A 17,434-nucleotide genomic window follows, 5' to 3' on the forward strand; every position below is an offset into this window, starting at 1 on the left:
TCGATGGTGAACGGGAGGCAGACATGAGAGATGGACAGCAGGAGCAAGAGTGGACTTCTGAGCTGATGCCCATTTCCTTCTTTTCCTTCTTTCTTTTTTTCTTTTCCTTTTTTTTGAGTAGGGTAGGTCCTGAGCACATTTGGAAGGAGAAAGGTCCTGGGAAAAAAGAAGAGCTGAGGACCTGAGAGGAATATAAAGAAGAGAAGGGTATTTAAAAGGCTGGTGGAGGGGGACGCCTGGGTGGCTCAGTTGGTTAAGCAGCTGCCTTCGGCTCAGGTCATGATCCCAGCGTGCTGGGATCGAGTCCCACATCGGGCTCCTTGCTCATCAGGGAGCCTGCTTCTCCCTCTGCCTCTGCCTGCCATTCTGTCTGCCTGTGCTTGCTCTCTCTCCCTCTCTCTCTCTCTGACAAATAAATAAATAAAATCTTTAAAAAAAAAAAAAAAAAAAAAAAAAAAAGGCTGGTGGAGGGAAAAGCCTCAGATGGGAAGAGGCACAGTTAGCTTGAGAACCGAGAGGGACTGAGGTAAGGCCAGGTATGTCCAAGGGCATACAAGGTATCTATAAACGGCCAAATGGTACATATTTAAGGCTTTGTGGGCCATGCAGACTCTGTTCCAACCACTCGACCCTGCTGCTACTATGTGAAAGTAGCCATAAACAATGTACGAATGGACAAGCCAGGCTGTGCTCCAGAAAAACTTTATTTATGGACAGTGGGATTTGAATTTCATATACTTTTCATATATCATGAAATACCATTCTTCTTCTGATTTAAAACAGATCATTTAAAAATGTAAAAACCAGGGGCGCCTGGGTGGCTCAGTGGGTTAAAGCCTCTGCCTTTAGCTCAGGTCATGATCCCAGGGTCCTGGGATCAAGCCCTGCATCGGGCTCTCTGCTCAGCAGGGAGCCTGCTTCCTCCTCTCTCTCTGCTTGCCTCTCTGCCTACCTGTGATCTCTATCAAATAAATAACATCTTTAAAAAAAAAAAAAACTGTAAAAACCATTCTACACACACAGGCATCTGGACACTTTGGCCTGTGGGCCATAGTCTGCCAAACCCTAAAACCTGTGGGTGTGGGGAAAGGAGGAGCCCTGACTCCTCCCACCTCCCCTCACACTCTGTCTCATCTGTCCAACCCCCAACACAATCTTGCACAAGTGCTCGCTCACTTTTTGTTCGGGAGCCTTCCCGTCGCTACACAGGAGGTGCTCCGTCAACATTTGCTGAACTGAATGACTGATCCACCAGTCCAGGTGTTCTCGTGTCTTACTGCCTAGGTCTGAAGCCAACTGTTCCCAGATTTGTTCTAAAAGGGTATTCTCCACATGCCACCTCTATGCTCAGATGCTAACGTCCCTTTGCCTGATAGTCAAGTCACCCCTCCACAGGTCCTCTTCCACCTTCCCCCACATGACCCCACGTGACTCCACTACTAGCCCAGCAGGAGGCTCTATCTGAGCCTAGAGGCAACAGGACCCCCTTCCCCTAATCACCACAACGAATCCCCACTCACCTGCCTCTGCTCTCTACCTGTTCTCTCTGCTGGAAATGCCTGCTTCCTTCTCTGCTTTTCTGAGTCTCTCTCTCCCTTCCATTCAGGCCTCACTACCTCCAAGGTGCTCCAGGATCAACACACATGGAAGTGACAGTGCCCTTCTCTGAATTCCAATCATATTAAACTATACCTCCCTTGTGGCACTTAGCCTGTATTATTAACTATTCTCTCATGCCTATATCCTGATTTCCCATCAAGACTGAAAACCTCTCTAGTTCTGCCAGGCAGAGATTTCAAAATAGTCACTGACCAGGAAGGAGAAGCTGCAATAAAGGAGTAGTGTGTCTCCATCGGAGCACGTCAACGACGGCGGCTGATGAGAGCAGACTCTCATTCCTAAGAAGCGACTGCGCTGATCACTTTTTAAGAACAGTGCAATCAATCATTAACTACCCCTCCCTGTCTCCCTGCCCTGCCAACCCCTACCGCTGTCCAGGATTTCCACTTGGCCACCTCAAGCTTCCATTAAAAGTTCCTTCCTCAAGGAACTGCTTGACATCATTACCTCTTTAGTTGGGGGGCACAGCAGTAGGTGGAGAACATGAGGCTCTAAATAACCACTTGTTGATTTAAATGCAGGAATGGCTACCCGCCTGGTGGATTGCAGGCTCCAGGAGAGCAGGGCCTTTATCTGTGCTGGTCACAGCCTCAGAGGCTGGCCTTGTGGAGGAGTGGCACCACATTCACATTTGTTGAATGAATGAAGGAATGATAACACAAACACAAACACAAACAAACCAGCAGGACTTAAAGTTGAGGAAAGTAGTGACAAAGGGTGACAAATGACAAAGGAAGGATGGTCAACTAGTCAAATGCAGCGGAGATGACTACTGAAGCATTTTTTGGGTTCGCCTGACTCACTAGATCATAAGCCCACCCCCCCCCCCAGCAAGATTAGCTTCACTGGAAGGGTGGGACCAGAAGCCAAAATGTAACAGGCTGAATAGTTGGGGGAAAGCAAGGAACTAAAGACCATGAATATAACCACTCTTTCAAGGAACCTGAGGAGATAGAGAGGAGAGAGAGTTGGGAGAGGACACAGACTGGGGAAGGTATCTGTGTTTCAAGGTTGGGGAGACGGGCCAAGGTATTTGTGTTTCAAGGTTGGGGAGATGGGCCCACTGACAAAGCCAATGCCTGCTCCCTGCTAATATGCTGAACAGACAAGTAATCTCTTACCCCATCAGGAGGGAGGCTATAAATGAAAGTCATTATTCTGGGTCCTTCAGAATCATTTTTAAATAGCACCACATTTCACAAAAGGGAAAACTAAACCTCCTCAAACTGGATCGGAACAGGAAGTTGCAAAAAACATGTAAGTTTTCACGGTTACAGAGAAGAGGTATTGCAACACACGGTATATTTAAATACAAGTAAGGTTTATCATGCTTTCAAAAAATAATGTCTCAGGGATTATACTGTCCAAGGTTCTAGGCATACAGCAAAACCAGTCCATGCTCTCAAAGAGCTCAATGTCAGAAGGAGAATCAAACAGAGAGACAAGACCAATATGGTATGAGAAGTTGGGCTGATAATGGATGTGAGAACAGAAGTACAGGGGAAAAGAATCTAACTTAGACGTGGGAGCCACTGAGAAAGGTTTCTCAAAAGAAGTTATGCTCAAGCTGAATCTAAAGAAAGAGGTGACACATAATTCACCTTCAAAATTAACTAGCATTGTGTATAAGATGGACCTAATGTCACTGACGATTCCACTGGATAATGAAGACTGCATTTCTTTAAAAGAGCTGAAGACTTGCCATCACCTTAACTTTCCTGTGTGACCTCTAACACTTGTTGATTACTAAGCTAAAGAGCACGAGGTGGGGGGGAGGTGCACAGGGTAGGCTCACTGAGGACGGGGTCTAATGTTATAATAGGCAATAAGCATGAGCTTTCAGAGAACTGATACTGCTTTACAAGGTGTTCTGAGTAGTTCTAGCATACAGAAATATTTAACAAAGATGACTGCCTGGTTAAGTCAACAGAATCAGAGAAGGAAAGGTAAATGAGACAAGCAAAAATGAGAAAATTAAACACTAGACTCCAAGAGACAAAAGCTTAAAATTTTTCAGAAAGGAAAAAAGGCTGGGTTTCTGCTGGAGGAAAAAGAAATGAGAGACCTAGAGAACTAAACGTGACCCTCCTTACCAGCCCCATACTCGATGAGGAGTCTCTGGTCCTGAGCATCCAGTGCACGAACATTCTCACAAATCAACAACTGGCCTGGCCCTGATGGCTGTTGGAGCTGCCCAATCCTCCTCCCCAACCCGGAGACTTCCCACCCATCTCCCAGATACCAACTCTGTTCCCAGGCTGTCACTGATCTCATTTCTTCTACTGTACAACGTGCAACCACAGAGCTCAAAGTAGAAATTTTTTCTTTAAAGATCTTATTTATTTGACAGACAGAGATCACAAGTAGGCAGAGAGGAGGGAGCAGGCTCCTTGCTGAGCAGAGAGCCCGACACAGGGCTCGATCCCAGGACCCTGGGATCATGACCCGAGCCAAAGGCAGATGCTTTAACCCACTGAGCCACCCAGGCGCCCCTCAAAGTGGAAATTTAAGAGCTTTGACTGACCTCGTTTCTTCAACAGGCCTCCCATTGCCTACCACCAGAGCTGGAGTCACACAGTACTTCCCACACCTCAGCCTTTTACACTCGCAGAACTAACGCCTTCCTGCTGCCCCGTTTCAGGGCTAACAGGCCTTGGTGGCTCAGTCTCCCCTCTGTCCTTACAAAGGTGCTGTGTTATGTTAGAACAGCACAGGCTCTGGCATCCAGAACATCCTTGGTTCAAACCTCATGTCTATCACCTGCTACACTAAGCCTGTCTTCTTCATCTGTAAAATGAGGGCTACGGTACCTATTTCATAAATTCTTATGAAGATCACATACAAGCCATGCTGAAGCCCCAAGTGCAGGCGCTCCGCAGATGTTGGCTGTCTGGCCCTCTCACCACAGCTGACATATCTGGAGTCCTCGATCCTTAGTTCTAGGGGCCCTCAGCTTATAAAACAAGTTAAGTCATGGGGATGTAGCACACAGCAGGATGACTGCAGGTAATGGTATCATACGGTGCCATCTGAAAGCTGCTGAGAGAACAGGTCTTAAAAGTTCTCACCGTAAGAAAAAAAACTGCAACTATGTGTGGTGACAAGACCTACTGTGGGGATCATTTCAGTGTGCACAAATACTGAATCACTATGTTGTATATCTGAAACTAATAAAATGTTACATGTCAATTATCTCGCAATTAAAAAGGTGGCGGTTTTTTTGTTGGTTTTTTGTTTTTTGTTTTAATGAGTCCCCATCTTTTGCCTGGTGCTCCAACTGCCCACTGATGGGAGTAAGTTTCAGTGGCCGGGTGCTAGGGAAGTCAAAGGGAACGGAATACCTGTGGCAAGGGCTGGTGCACACAGAACCCCACAAAAGGACTACAAACTTGTTGTCCTGATTATAAACAGAGGTTCACATTCCACAGCGATATTAATATAACAGCTCAGCTAATCAGGGGTTACGGGGAATTCTGCAGGCTGTCTCCTTGTTTTCAGAAAAAAAATGCTTCCCAAAGAGTTCCTAACAAAGGCCATTTTAACCTCTTCTTAAACAGGAGATTACCTCTGAACCTCCTTTAAGAACCCGTGGGCCCATGAGGAAGAGAGAGTAAATGAGCATTCACTGAACCACCACGGTGAGCCAGACACTGGGCTCAATGTTTTATGCACATACTGCTGTATATTTATATATGAATAAATCTCATCTAATCTTCACAAAATGCAACTGGGATATTTTTATTTCAATTTTACAAAAGAGGAAACAGAGCAGCTTGCCCAAGGCCACACAGAATAAAGCAAAGATGGAACCTAAGTCTAAATTATCCCTTTGCACATCACAGAAGAAACAATTTCAAGAATAGGCTTGATTTTCAAAAGAGAAAAACATTAAAATTCGGGCTCTTTCTCCAATGTCCTACACTACCAAAATGTTAGCAATAACCAAGAGGTACAGCTTATATAAAATGTAAATTTGAGACCTGTTTATTCCTGCAGCACCATGCTCTAAAACCAGTATGTACACAAAACCACTCTGCCCCTCTTCCAGGCCAGGGGGCTTCAATGATGCAAGTGCCCACGGCTATGGAGAGCTACCACCATGCATACAGACATGTGGGAAAGTGCAGAGATGGCTTCTCCCCGTGGCAGTCTCCCTGCTGGAGTCCCAGCCCTTCAGGGCAGGAACTATTTCTCTGTCCTTCCTGATCACTGACAAAAGTAGGGACTCCATAAGTAAAAGCTTGTGGAAAGAGTGAATGGCTTCTTAACACCAGAATTTCAAGCAGCAACAGTCCTAGTTCTCAAGAGCAATTCCGTGGGAGTTCAGAAGGGAGCCTAGGAAGAAATGTAATCACAGTATGCAAAGACTAAAAAGCAAGTAGCTCCCCTCTGGGAGAGTCAGCAATATCCAGGTTTGTCAGAGTGGATCATTCCACTGCCTGAGGGGCTGATAATGAGGAATGAAATTGGAACTAGGTCTCCCAAAGTAAAGGGCGATTGCAAAACACCATAGTCGAAATTCTCCCTTTATTCTTATACTTAAAATTTGTCACACTAAAGGGGAAACAAACCCACAAAACTCCTCTTGGAGTGTCCCTGACTAATATAGCAAGCAGCCTAATTCACAAAGCACCTCTGTAACTGTGCTTCTTGATAGAAAAAAAAAAAAGATATTCTTTTCCAGTCAATGCACCAGAATACTTTGGCACCTCGTGAAGAAATAACTGGTACAGGGTTCCTGGCTTTCTTCATACTTCCTGGCCAGCTATCGAGCAGAAAAGTGGCAGGGTCAGCTAGCCACAGGGGTACATTATGTTTACCAGTGTGGTTCGTACAGAGGTGGATGAACAGGTAACTGGAGAGTCCTGGCAGGTTCTCGCGAAGGGAGGGATGCAAGAAAGTTTGGGAAATCATGGGCTGCCTGAACCAACGAAAGGAAACACAGCTGCTCAGAAACCCAGAGTAGGGCATTAAAGGAGCAACCCCCTTTAGAATGCTGACTTGTGTAGAATGACGTATTTTGATCGGAAACTTCTCAAAGATACCCGCAGGTGGATGGTGGTTAAGACAACAAGTATGAGAAGAAGATACAAGAAATTAGAGTCAGAATGACCAGTGGGCCTGCGGAAGGAGGAGAAGACAGTATCTGTAGCCAAGTTCTGGTTGGTTTATTTTTACACAAGACAAGCAAAAGGGGAAAAGAGAAGTAACAGGTAAGCCAACTACACACTACAGGAAACAAAAGAACAATCCAGGGTAAACAGGAAAATCAGGCTAAAATCTGACTCAGAAAATAAGCTGCTTGGGAAGCCAAGAAGACTAACTAGTTATCAAATGATTTGATTTCTCAAGAGTAACACCTGGACATGGAGATGGAAGGAAAACACTGGGTTTTAAAAAAGGGGAAAAGAGGGGGTACAGAAATCATGAGTATTATTATCAAGCAGTCATAAACATTGCCCTCTTTAGGCCAATTAAAAGGATTTAAGTGCCTCCCCACCACCACCACTGTTGAAGCAAAAGCTAAGGCAAGATGGTGCCTCAGGAAGGCAAGTCTCCTGAAGGCCTGGTCATTCAGTAACATTTTCAAAGACTAAAAGCCACTGACACGTCTCCCTCCATCTCCAACAAACTCCATATCAACTGATTTTTTTTAAGTTTCTAGACTCTTCCATGTAGGTTTCACGAACAGACTGAAACGATACGGTGGGATGAAAGTACAGCGAGCTAAATCCATAGGAGATTGAACAAAGTGTTCATGGTACCCTTCACCTTATCTACTCAACATGGTGTTCAAGACCTGAAGCCATAAATGGATGGTAAACCAGTCTTGCAAGTACAGTCCCTAAATTATGGCGGTTCAACCGCACAGTGGTAAGGAAGCGATACACATCCAGGAGAAACTGTACTTCAGACTGTGAATCTGGATTCCTCCCGGTCTAGCGGTATGAGGCAGTGTACTTTCTGCCGGGCACTAGCAGGGAGCTGTGGTTCCCAGTCAGCCCCATCATCATGAGGGTAAACAACCAATATACTTCTAGCCATTCTGTACCAATATGGCCATTCTGTTTGTCACTTTCAGCACAGTATTCAATCAATTACATAAGCGGGTCAACACTTTATTACAAAATTGGCTGTGTTAGATGACTCTGCCCAACTACAGGCTAATGTAAGAGTTCTGAGCACGTTTAAGGTAGGCTAGGCTAAAGCTATGAGAGCAACAGGTTAGGTGTCTACAACACACTTTCCATGATATTTTCAACTGCTGACTGGTTTATTGAAACAGAACCAAACCATGAGTCAAGGAAGATCTGGAGCCCGGAGTGAGAAAGTAACAGCTCATATAAGTGATTGCATAATATCATTCCCTCCCTACCATCTCCTCCTTTCCTGCCTAGATCAGCATTTCCCAAAATGCTTTCCACAAAATACCGACTCTGGAAATGACACCTGAAAATGGTTTCCCAAGTTCAAAGTATTTGGAGAAGTCCGCATTTCCTTCCTTCGCAGTTATTAACACATCAAAAGCTCTGAGAAATTCTGTAATAAGCCTCTATCTCGATTTAACTTAATGTTTCCCAAACATTTGTTCTCAAAGACTTTCACATAGTAATCATTAACTGAGGATGGCTTAAAGTTTAGGCTCTAAGCCATGTTCACATTTTCTGTGCTAAAGAAATGATTCAATCCCCCTTGAGTTGCTACTACCTCATCACTCTTCCTCCAAATACCATAGTAAAACACACACACACACACACACACACACACACACACGACACTTCCTGCCTCCGGTTTCCTCACCACCCACTCACTTCTCCATCACTGGAAATCTGGCTTCAGCCCCCAGTGCTCTACAGAAAGTCTTCTCATGGTGCGATCGATGGACAGAGAGCAGAACCAATGGCTTCTCTTCCGCCCGTCAATCCCTCTGCAGGGTCATAGAGAACAGCCCCATTCCCTGACAGTCTTCCCTCGCCTTCCACAACACTGTATTCCAATTTCACTCATCTCTTTGACTACGTGATCTTTGGTTCCTCTTTATCTTTTTAGCCTTTACATTTGCAGACCAACTCTGACTCCTCCCTTGAGTAAACCGCCCATGCACGGTTTGAACCTTTGGGGAATCCTGACCTAGTTCTCAACTTCAGATCCACATTTCCAATGGGCTTCTCAACTTGTTCACTTTACTTTTCCTCAAGGACTATACATTCACTACACTCCAAAGAAGCTCATCAGTCGCCCACCAAACTTTCTCCTCTTCCTGATTCCTCTCATGATCTCACTATTCCCAAATGGTGAGGCCAGCAGCGGAGTCCGCCACTTTCTCCTCAGCCTGACATGGCAGTCAAACGACCTCTGTTCATGCACCTACCACGGTTTACTCTAGCTACTCAACATCCAAGTCTTGAAGCTCCAACAATCCTCTGTGTGGCCCCAGAGCTAAGAGAGAGAAGAAACCCGACATACTTGGAAAAATGGATGAATCCACTGAATCATACCCAATTCATGGCTCGTTCTTCAAACGCCAATAATATACAAAGTTATCTTGCAGTTCAACAAAAGCTCTGGATTCTTTTCACTTACAAGGCCATTATCCTTCATCAGACTCAAATGAAACTCTATTCTAAACTATAACTACCTCCTAACTGGGTAATCAAGCTACCACTGCTACAAGAGTAGGATTTCTTAAAGTGCTACTCTAACCACATCACTCCTTGGCTCAGACACATTCAATGGTTTCCCACTATTTCCAGAACACAGTCCAAACCCCTTAGCATGTTATCACTGCCTCCCATATCTGCTACCCTTCCATCCTTATTTTCAATACTCCCTAAGCCCTGTGTTCTAGTCCAGGAGTAGGCGCACTCCAGCCAGTGGGTCAACTCTAGCCCACTGCCTGTTTTGTAAATGAAGTTTTATTGGAAAACATCCAATCAACATTTTGAGCCAGATCATTCTTTGTTGCAGGAGGCTGTCCTGTACATTGCTGAATGTTTAAAAGGATCACTGGCCTCCACCCACTGGATTCCAGTGGCACTTCCCCAGTGTGATGACCAAAAATGGCTCCACACATTATTAAATGTCTTTTGGGAAACAAAACTGCCCTCAGTTAAGAATCACTAGTCTAGAGATTTCCAAGTACAAGCTAAGAGTAAGTATGATGTCACTGCTAATAAAATACAAACTATAATGCAACTGTAGGAGAGTCTCCAGATTAGGAGGTAAGAATCACACAGTACTCAGTGCTGGTTGCCTCACATTTGGGAGAATGTGCTCAACTGTGAATTTTAAGACGACTTTGGATAACTGGAATTCACATAAGCCAAGGTGACCAGACTGATGAGAAACTAGTGAAGAATGTCACAGAGGAATATTTAAGTAAATCAAGGTGATCAGCCTATACAAGACAGGATAAAGAGAAAGCCATGATCTTTAAATATCTGTTATACTGTCACAGGAAGTTTTAACTTGCTGTAGTTCAGGAAGGTGGAACCGGTGGGCAGCGGCTGCAGGAAGGCAGGTTTTTGGCTCTATACAAGGAAACCTTTCTAACAATCAGAGCTGGCCAACAAATAAAGGAGGCTGAGTGGTGAAACACCATGCTCTCGTCATTCTGCAAGTGTTCAAGCAGACCCCGGATGAACTCATGTCAGAGATGCCGTAGAGAAATTCCTGCCTGAGGTGGGAGGTAGGACGAGATGGTTTCTCTCAGGCTGCTTCCAGCTCTGAGATTCTATGGCTAGCAGTGGAAAAGTCATATGGCACGAATAATAAAATTCTCCAATTCCAAGACCTTAATTACAGCATAAGAGAAAAATACTTTGCTCAATGATTTACCCTATGTCTGTTTGGTAACATTTTACATTTAGTCCCCAACACTGCGACTACCAGTGATCTGTTTTTTTCTAATGGACCTGTAATCAGTCCTAGATAATGTCTATCACTACCTTTAAACGGTATCTTTCATTCTGCTAATGATCACCACACCGGTACAATTTGTACAAGGCTTTACAGTTTTCCAACCATCGTGACATACATTGCCTTACTCGCCGTTGCTAAGTACGAGCATGAACACTTATTTTAGATAACCTACTCTCATTTACTGTCTCTTGCCTGAATTTCTTACGAAAGACAGCAAGGCCTTATTATTCATCAAATATTCACTATGAAAATAAAGCTTACTCTAGCAGATACTCATCTCCAAAACAAATCATTTATCCACACCCCAGAAACAAGCCAAATCTAGTTATTTCAGCGTCAAAAACAAGGACTTACCTCAGTGAGGTTTCTATTTTATTTATGATCTGAGGAGGAAAATTTGAAACATTATAATTTAGCTTTCCCAAATTTCAATGTGGCCATACAAACTAAAAAGTTCCAGAAAGCAGTCAGAACAAAACGTGAAGCACATGTGTTGCTGACAAGTAAAGCCACTGCAGGTCCTCATTCCGGGAACTCCTTTATTCCCCGGCTAAAACTGCCAACACGAGTTGGGTAAGAACTTTTCTCCAAACCTAAACTGGGCCCTCACCCACTGTTTTACTTACTTCTTTACGTTTCGTTTCTGGACATTCCGACTGCAGAGTGAGAGTTGCACCTTCGATATTTCTTGGCATGGGCGTGGAACCAGGGTTTATTGTTAAATGAATCTGATCTGGTGAAATAATGTGTTGCACATAACCCTGGGACATTGCTTCATGATCTATTAGGTGAAAGCCCTCTTCACCCCCTACTAGAAAAGGCAAGTGTTCTCCACACTGTCCATCGTCATCTTCATCCTCCAAAGTGCCAGGGTCCTGCTCAATGAGAACAGTTGTCCTATCATAAACAGTTCCAGATGAGGAAGGCACCAGTCCGTTTTTGTCCACAAACCTGAGCATCTTGTCATCGGGGGTCAGCTCATCTTCCTCTGCTTCAAAATAGATGATGTTGTCGTCTGGACTGTGTTCCCCCATGGTTCAATCGTGCTCAGCCCAATTGTGAGAAATGGAAAAATAATGACCTGTCTGCAATAATAGGACAAAGCCAGAGTTAGAGTCAAACCCAGGGAACTCCTCAGCAACCACAAGACTCATTTTTCCTCTCACGTGAAGAACAGGTCAAAGTAAATGAAAATCATCTTCCCTGGGAAGAATTTTTTTTTTAATTTAACTTTGAAACCATCAAGTCATTTTAAAGGATAAGCAATGTCTTAAAACAAAACAAAACACTGAAGAAATAAGTAGTTCTGAAGACCCTCCAAATCTGCCTTACTACCAAACAATTCCTGAAGGTGATAAACGGCATACTACTTCAAGGCTGAGTTGTTTTAAGTCTTAAAGTAAGAAAACTCCAGTCACATATCCTTCAGATTAGACCCTGGGGCAGTGCAGTCTATTGTGGAAGTAGAACTTTGGAGGCAGGATCATCTACCCACAAATCCCAGCTTTGCCACTTACTACTTGAGTAACTTTTCTGTGTCCCATTTTTCTTATAAGTAAGGTGGATCTGGTAGTTACTTCTCTCAAAGTTATTACACAGAGTGAAAGAGATAATGTATGTTAAGGCACGATGTCTGATTATTATAGGGAAAACAAGTGTGAATTCATTCCCTCCTTCCTAGAACAGATGTTTCAGCTTCTGGGTAGAAGGGCAGATCCCTAGTCAGGCATATTCAATGAAGATCATTATATCTGTTAACCTTCTAAAACAATGTGGTATCCACTAGAACCTATGCTTGTATAGTGTGCTCTCTGCAGTGAGGGAATGGTGAATCTTATTTTCGTTTCTATTGCCCCTAGCACAATACAATTACACCAAGAGTTCAGGAGATGTCAGCTAAATGAATTAAAGACCTGCAGATATACTCTCTTGGGAAGACACACTCTCTTGGAAAGATACATTTTCTGAAGCTTTCCTGTTCTGGATTAGTTCTCTTTCCTTTAGCTGCAAACATACAGGTTCTACAAATGTAGTTTTGGCAGGCAGAACAGAACTGAAAAATAATCAGCACATCACTTTTAGTGTTCAGTCTGGCTTTGCACTTGTTCTCTTCTGCCCTGGGTTAGAAAGTGAACCTTTACGGAGTGGGGCGGCTAGACAGGTATTTAGCAGAGACAGGCCAAAGGGATCAGATCTGGGAGGAACCGGCCCGACCCCTTGCTCTGGCTTACGCAACCCGGTAGATGCACATTTCACTGCATCTGAGGAAAGATAAGAGCACCGGAGGCCCCACAGGGCTTCCCTGGCACCATCAGCGGCTAAGCGGAGACCAACTGTCCGGAACAAACAAGACCAGGAGGTATGAGGGTGGCATACGAGGAGTACAAACGGAGCACCCTTGAGAGAAGGCTGGGAAAAGGAACCTGACTGGGACAGCCCCCAGACGGGGCTACACAGAAAAATCTGAAGACAGGCTGGGGGGGCTCCAAGCCGGGCGAAGAGGGGCAGGGTCCGGGTCTCCATGGAAACAGGGAAGGGGGGCTGGATACCCATCCCTATGGAAACGGAGGAGGGGTGGGGTCCTTATAGTGACCAGACTGGGGTCTCTACTGAGAAATGCTTCAGGAGGGAGCCTAAATCCCGCACCCCCCGGGAAGCCCCCAGCCCAGGCCGCGTCTAGTTTCGCCTTTTACCTCCGCGGCTCCCGGCAACGGCGGCAGCGGCAGCTTCTCCCCTCCCCAGCGGCACCATGATTGCCCCCACCTTCCCTAAACGTCACTTCCGCTTCCGCTTTCCGGAGGAAGAAGGAGATATTGGCCACGCCTCTCCTTGGTGCTTCTAATTGGTTTCGGCGGTGTGGGGGCGGAGCCCGAACCTCCAATTGGCGAACAGAAAGGGCGGGGCGGGGCGGGATGCCGCGGAGAGCCCGCGCTCAGAAGCCCCCTCGGTGTTCGCTGTCTGCAGGATGCGGGCGCGTCCGCGTTGTGGCGCCAGACGCGAGGAAAGGGGGTCAAACCTCCACAACCACTAGGGGAAAGTAGCGTCAGCCCGGCTTGCGCCTGCCGCCCTACCCCTGGCAGCCCCACCTGCAACGGGAAGGACCCCAGTTAGCCCTCCTAATTCCAGTTCGGACACTCAAGGGGAGCCTGCGATGCTGTGACCTTCCCGGCTTTCTACCTCTAGTGTTGAGGGGAAGCTGGGACCAACCAACGTTAACGTAGCGGGTGGGATCAAGAAAGGAAGATGGGATCCAAATGGCAGAACCAAGCTCAGCCAGAGGACGCCGCCGCCTCTCCCCACTCCCACCATGCCCCCCACTCGCTATCACGGGACGCCTCACTCCTTCACTCTCACTTCTTTCCAGGCTATCGGTTCCAACTTTTCCCCTGCTAAGGACTGCCGGCTTCCACGGGACTCCCGACATGGCCAGTCAGCGTCACCTATTTGCCATTCCTTTTTTAATTTTGACCGCGCTGTCATCCTATCAGCCTGCATCTGAGTCAAATTTCATTCTGCCAAGGAGTGTTGGTGTCCCAGGGCCCAAGAGGCGACTTTGCACGTGCCTTCCTTATTCTTTTTTTTTTTAATTTAATTTATTTTTTTTTTAAATTTTAGAGAAGGAGCATGAGTGGGAGAGGCAGAAGGAGTGGGAGAGAATCTCAAGCCGACTCCGCCATGAGCAAGGAGTGAGGAGCCGGATGTGGGGCTCCTCCTATAACCCTGAGATCACGATCTGAACCAAAACCAAAAGTCAGATGTTCAACCAACTGTGCCACCCAGGCGCCCCCTCCTATCTTTTTTCAATGCCTGTTACATCTGTTAGAACCTCCCAGCAGCCACTGCCTGATTTTCCCATAAGCTACTTCTCTAGAATATTCAGAGTGGGACAATTCTGAAACTAGATTAGGGTTAAGGTGTTCAGGTCATGCCTGTACATCTCTTGCTTGAAAACTATGAATAGTGATTGTTACCCACCAGACAACTGCCTCTTTGGCCCCTGACCAGCTGCCCCAATACTTAAGCCACAAAAGGTCCAGCAGCCATCTCTTAAGAGATAGAAAAAGGGCACCTGGGCGGCTCAGTCAGTTAAGCATCTGTCTTCGGCTCAGGTCATGATCCCCCAGTCCGGGAATCCAGCCCCGAGTAGGGCTCCCCACTCTGCGGGCAGTCTGCTTCTCTCTCTCCTTCCCACTCATACTCTCTATCTCTGTCACTATCTCTGTCTCTCTCTCAAATAAAATCTTTTAAAAAAAGATTAAAACATACAAACAACCACTGTTAAAAATACATTTATCATTAAAATATATTACATAATATGAGAGAGGGGATGCATCATATACAGTTCGGAGGATTTGTTGACCCAGAAAATTCCATTTGTTTCCCCAAATACCACTTTCTTCGGTACCTTCATTTTCAAGCCACTGTATTGCCCTCAGAGGCTGAGTGGCCAGCCCCAGAGTTGTTTAGCCACATCTGAGTAGGAAAGGGGGTAGGGTTTTTATATACATATACACATGTCCTTAGAGCCCTGGAAGCATCTGGGTGGCTGTGATCTGTTTATCCAGCAGATTCCACTCTCATTCTTGCTGTCCAATTCATTCTCCCTTTAGGACCCCAAAGTTTGCTCAAATATCTGTTCAAGGGGAGCCCAGCCCAAGCTACAGGGAAGGCACTATGTCCTGAAGGCAGGCTGAGTGACCACAAGAAACAGAGTTATTTAAAATCTTTAAAGTTTAAAAAAATAGAGAGATCTGTGTTAAATAACTGAAATTGAACATTGACAGTCGGTTTTATTGTGGCAGATTTCCCCCATGTCTTCAGAACTCAGAGTGACAGGACTGTGACAGCCATGGTGGGGCGGGGGATGGTGTCAGGGCTCAGGAAATAGGCAGCTGCCGCTTTTGCTTCCAAGACGCCTCACATCTTGTTGTGGTAGTTCTTGATCTTAAACAGGTGGGGCTAGTAATTGACTGCTTCCAGTAAAAGAGGAGAGGAGATAGGCTCAGGATGAGTTGCAGAGGAACAGGTGAATAAATTCTTGAGCCTTCTTCTTCTCTGCCATGTCAGGCTTTTGGTGACCAGCTGGGTTTCGAAGCAGTAAGCTGCCAAATATACTAGCTGCATGAAACACACAGAAGACAAATGATTCAGCAAAAGAAACACTACTTATTCTTGTGTTGTTGAGTTGGGAGGAGTACCCGAAAGCATTCTTTTCTGCTTGGGAAAAAACTATGTGAGGGTAAACTTGGCCCAGAGCTAGAGATTTTAGTTCCATTGCAGTGGTCTTGGGACCTTCCTCAAGCACATTTCTCATAATGAGTCTCTCAATATGCAGAGATCTTTCCCACAGAAACTTGACTACTTACCTAGAATATTCTCATCCAAATGATTTTTTGCTGATTTTTTCAGCAGTTCTCGCAGAAATGCCATCAAGTAGTTGAAGACATTTTGGTGGAATGTAGGGAGGGTAGAAATGACCTGAAAGAGGGAGAATGGGGATTTGTCTTTTCATTCATTCATTCAATCATTTGTCAGACATGTGCTATGTTCCAGGAGCTGAGTACATGATCCAAGGGACATGAGTAAGACTGTGCACAGGAAACCCCGATCACTTACCACTTGGCACAAGAGTCAAAAGAGAAGCACAGATCAAGTGCTTTGTGAATTTAGAGCTCAATAGCTTAACTATGCGCTCTCAAAAGGTTTATGGGAATAGAAGACGTTATAAGTTGGGTCTTGAATATAAGACAAAATTGGACCTGCAGAGGTAAGGTCTAGGGCATTTGGGGCAAAAGAAAGTATAAAAAAATGCAAGAGAAGGAACACAATGAGATAAGGAGAGAGAATACACGGAGAAGTCAATTTTAGCAGGACGCCCCTTGAACAAGTGCTAAGCCTGGAGGGATGGATCAGGCTAGAAATCAATGAGTACTCCAACTATCTGTGTGTCATCATTATTTCTTAGGAGGCTTGTACAAGATAAATTCCAAAAGAGATTCCAATTCAGTGGATGTGGGGTGAGGCTCTGGAACCTGTATTATTAGCAAGTTTTCTAGATTATTCCACCATGGCCTGTTACATGTGTGAAGAACCATTAGGCCAGACGGTTAAAAGTCTTGCCTATTTGTTTAAGAAAATCATTCATTGCAATGGAGAGCCAAGTGTGGTTTTTGACCAACAGTGACGTGATGAGAGCTTTAGAGCGTGTGGTCCAATGGCTGTATGCGAAATAACTGAGCAGAGGGAGAGCCTGAACACAGGGCTTAGAACCAAGGTGAGTGGACGAGAATGGAAGACGGGTGACAGATCAAGGGAACTGGGCATGGGGGAGGTGAGCAGAGGACAACTCAGGAATGACTCAGGTTTCTGGGCTGAGTCACTGGAATTCAGGGTGAAGCCACTAAAAGAAGAGGGGACGTGAGAAGAAGAACAGGTTCGGGAAGGAGAGCTATGGAGCTGAGCTGCTAGGACACTGTGTTTGAGGAACGGCGCCCACTCTGTTCCCTCAGGCCCTGTGAGGCCCGGGGCTGCAGTACATGAATGCTCAACACTTCCCCTCACCTGTTTACTCGCGGTGTAGTTGCCAGAACATTCCAGGCAGTTATGGTAGGTGCTGTAACAGATGACAGGCTCTGGCAGGCTCTCCAGGAAAAGTAGCAAGGCTTCGGCTACGGAATGATTGCTGGCGGCTTTTGGCCCATCGTTAAGGAACTGGCAATGCCATGCCGTGGTGAGGAAAAGGACCAGGAGTGAGCACATGCCAGACGTGCTGCCTCCCCAGGAAGGCTCTCTGCTCAGAGCTAGGATGCCAGCCTGACATGGTGAAGGGGCCAAGCTGTATGTCAGCTTAGCTGGGCCCTCCTGAGTTCCTGCTATATTGGTGGATTAAAGT

At 45.7% G+C, this 17,434-nt stretch overlaps 2 protein-coding genes across 5 annotated transcripts in view; both read right to left on the reverse strand.

Moving 5' to 3' along the window:
* LOC111143102 (metal regulatory transcription factor 1) overlaps positions 1 to 13,301 on the reverse strand; it is a 36,433-nt gene extending 23,132 nt beyond the window's left edge. The window contains exons 1-2 of one of the 2 annotated variants that reach the window (XM_022496577.1): positions 13,236 to 13,301; positions 11,169 to 11,627 (exon numbers count right to left, since the gene is read on the reverse strand). In XM_022496577.1, coding sequence (XP_022352285.1) covers positions 11,169 to 11,576 — 408 coding nt within the window. In that variant the 5' untranslated portion in view covers positions 11,577 to 11,627; positions 13,236 to 13,301. Of the gene's footprint in view, positions 1 to 11,168; positions 11,628 to 13,235 lie in introns of those variants that run through there. The other variant, XM_022496578.1, reaches the window with a different exon arrangement.
* Positions 13,302 to 14,815: 1,514 nt separating this feature from the next.
* LOC111143240 (inositol polyphosphate-5-phosphatase B) overlaps positions 14,816 to 17,434 on the reverse strand; it is a 46,225-nt gene continuing 43,606 nt past the window's right edge. For all 3 annotated transcript variants that reach the window (XM_022496844.1, XM_022496845.1, XM_022496846.1), the window contains 3 exons: positions 17,104 to 17,231; positions 15,909 to 16,020; positions 14,816 to 15,660 (listed from right to left, as the gene is read on the reverse strand). In XM_022496844.1, coding sequence (XP_022352552.1) covers positions 15,545 to 15,660; positions 15,909 to 16,020; positions 17,104 to 17,231 — 356 coding nt within the window. In that variant the 3' untranslated portion in view covers positions 14,816 to 15,544. The remainder of the gene's footprint in view (positions 15,661 to 15,908; positions 16,021 to 17,103; positions 17,232 to 17,434) is intronic.

This window comes from Enhydra lutris, unplaced genomic scaffold, assembly GCF_002288905.1.
Source record: "Enhydra lutris kenyoni isolate GAN:26980312 unplaced genomic scaffold, ASM228890v2 scaffoldscaffold9, whole genome shotgun sequence".
In the NCBI taxonomy this organism is placed as follows: Eukaryota; Metazoa; Chordata; class Mammalia; order Carnivora; family Mustelidae; genus Enhydra; species Enhydra lutris.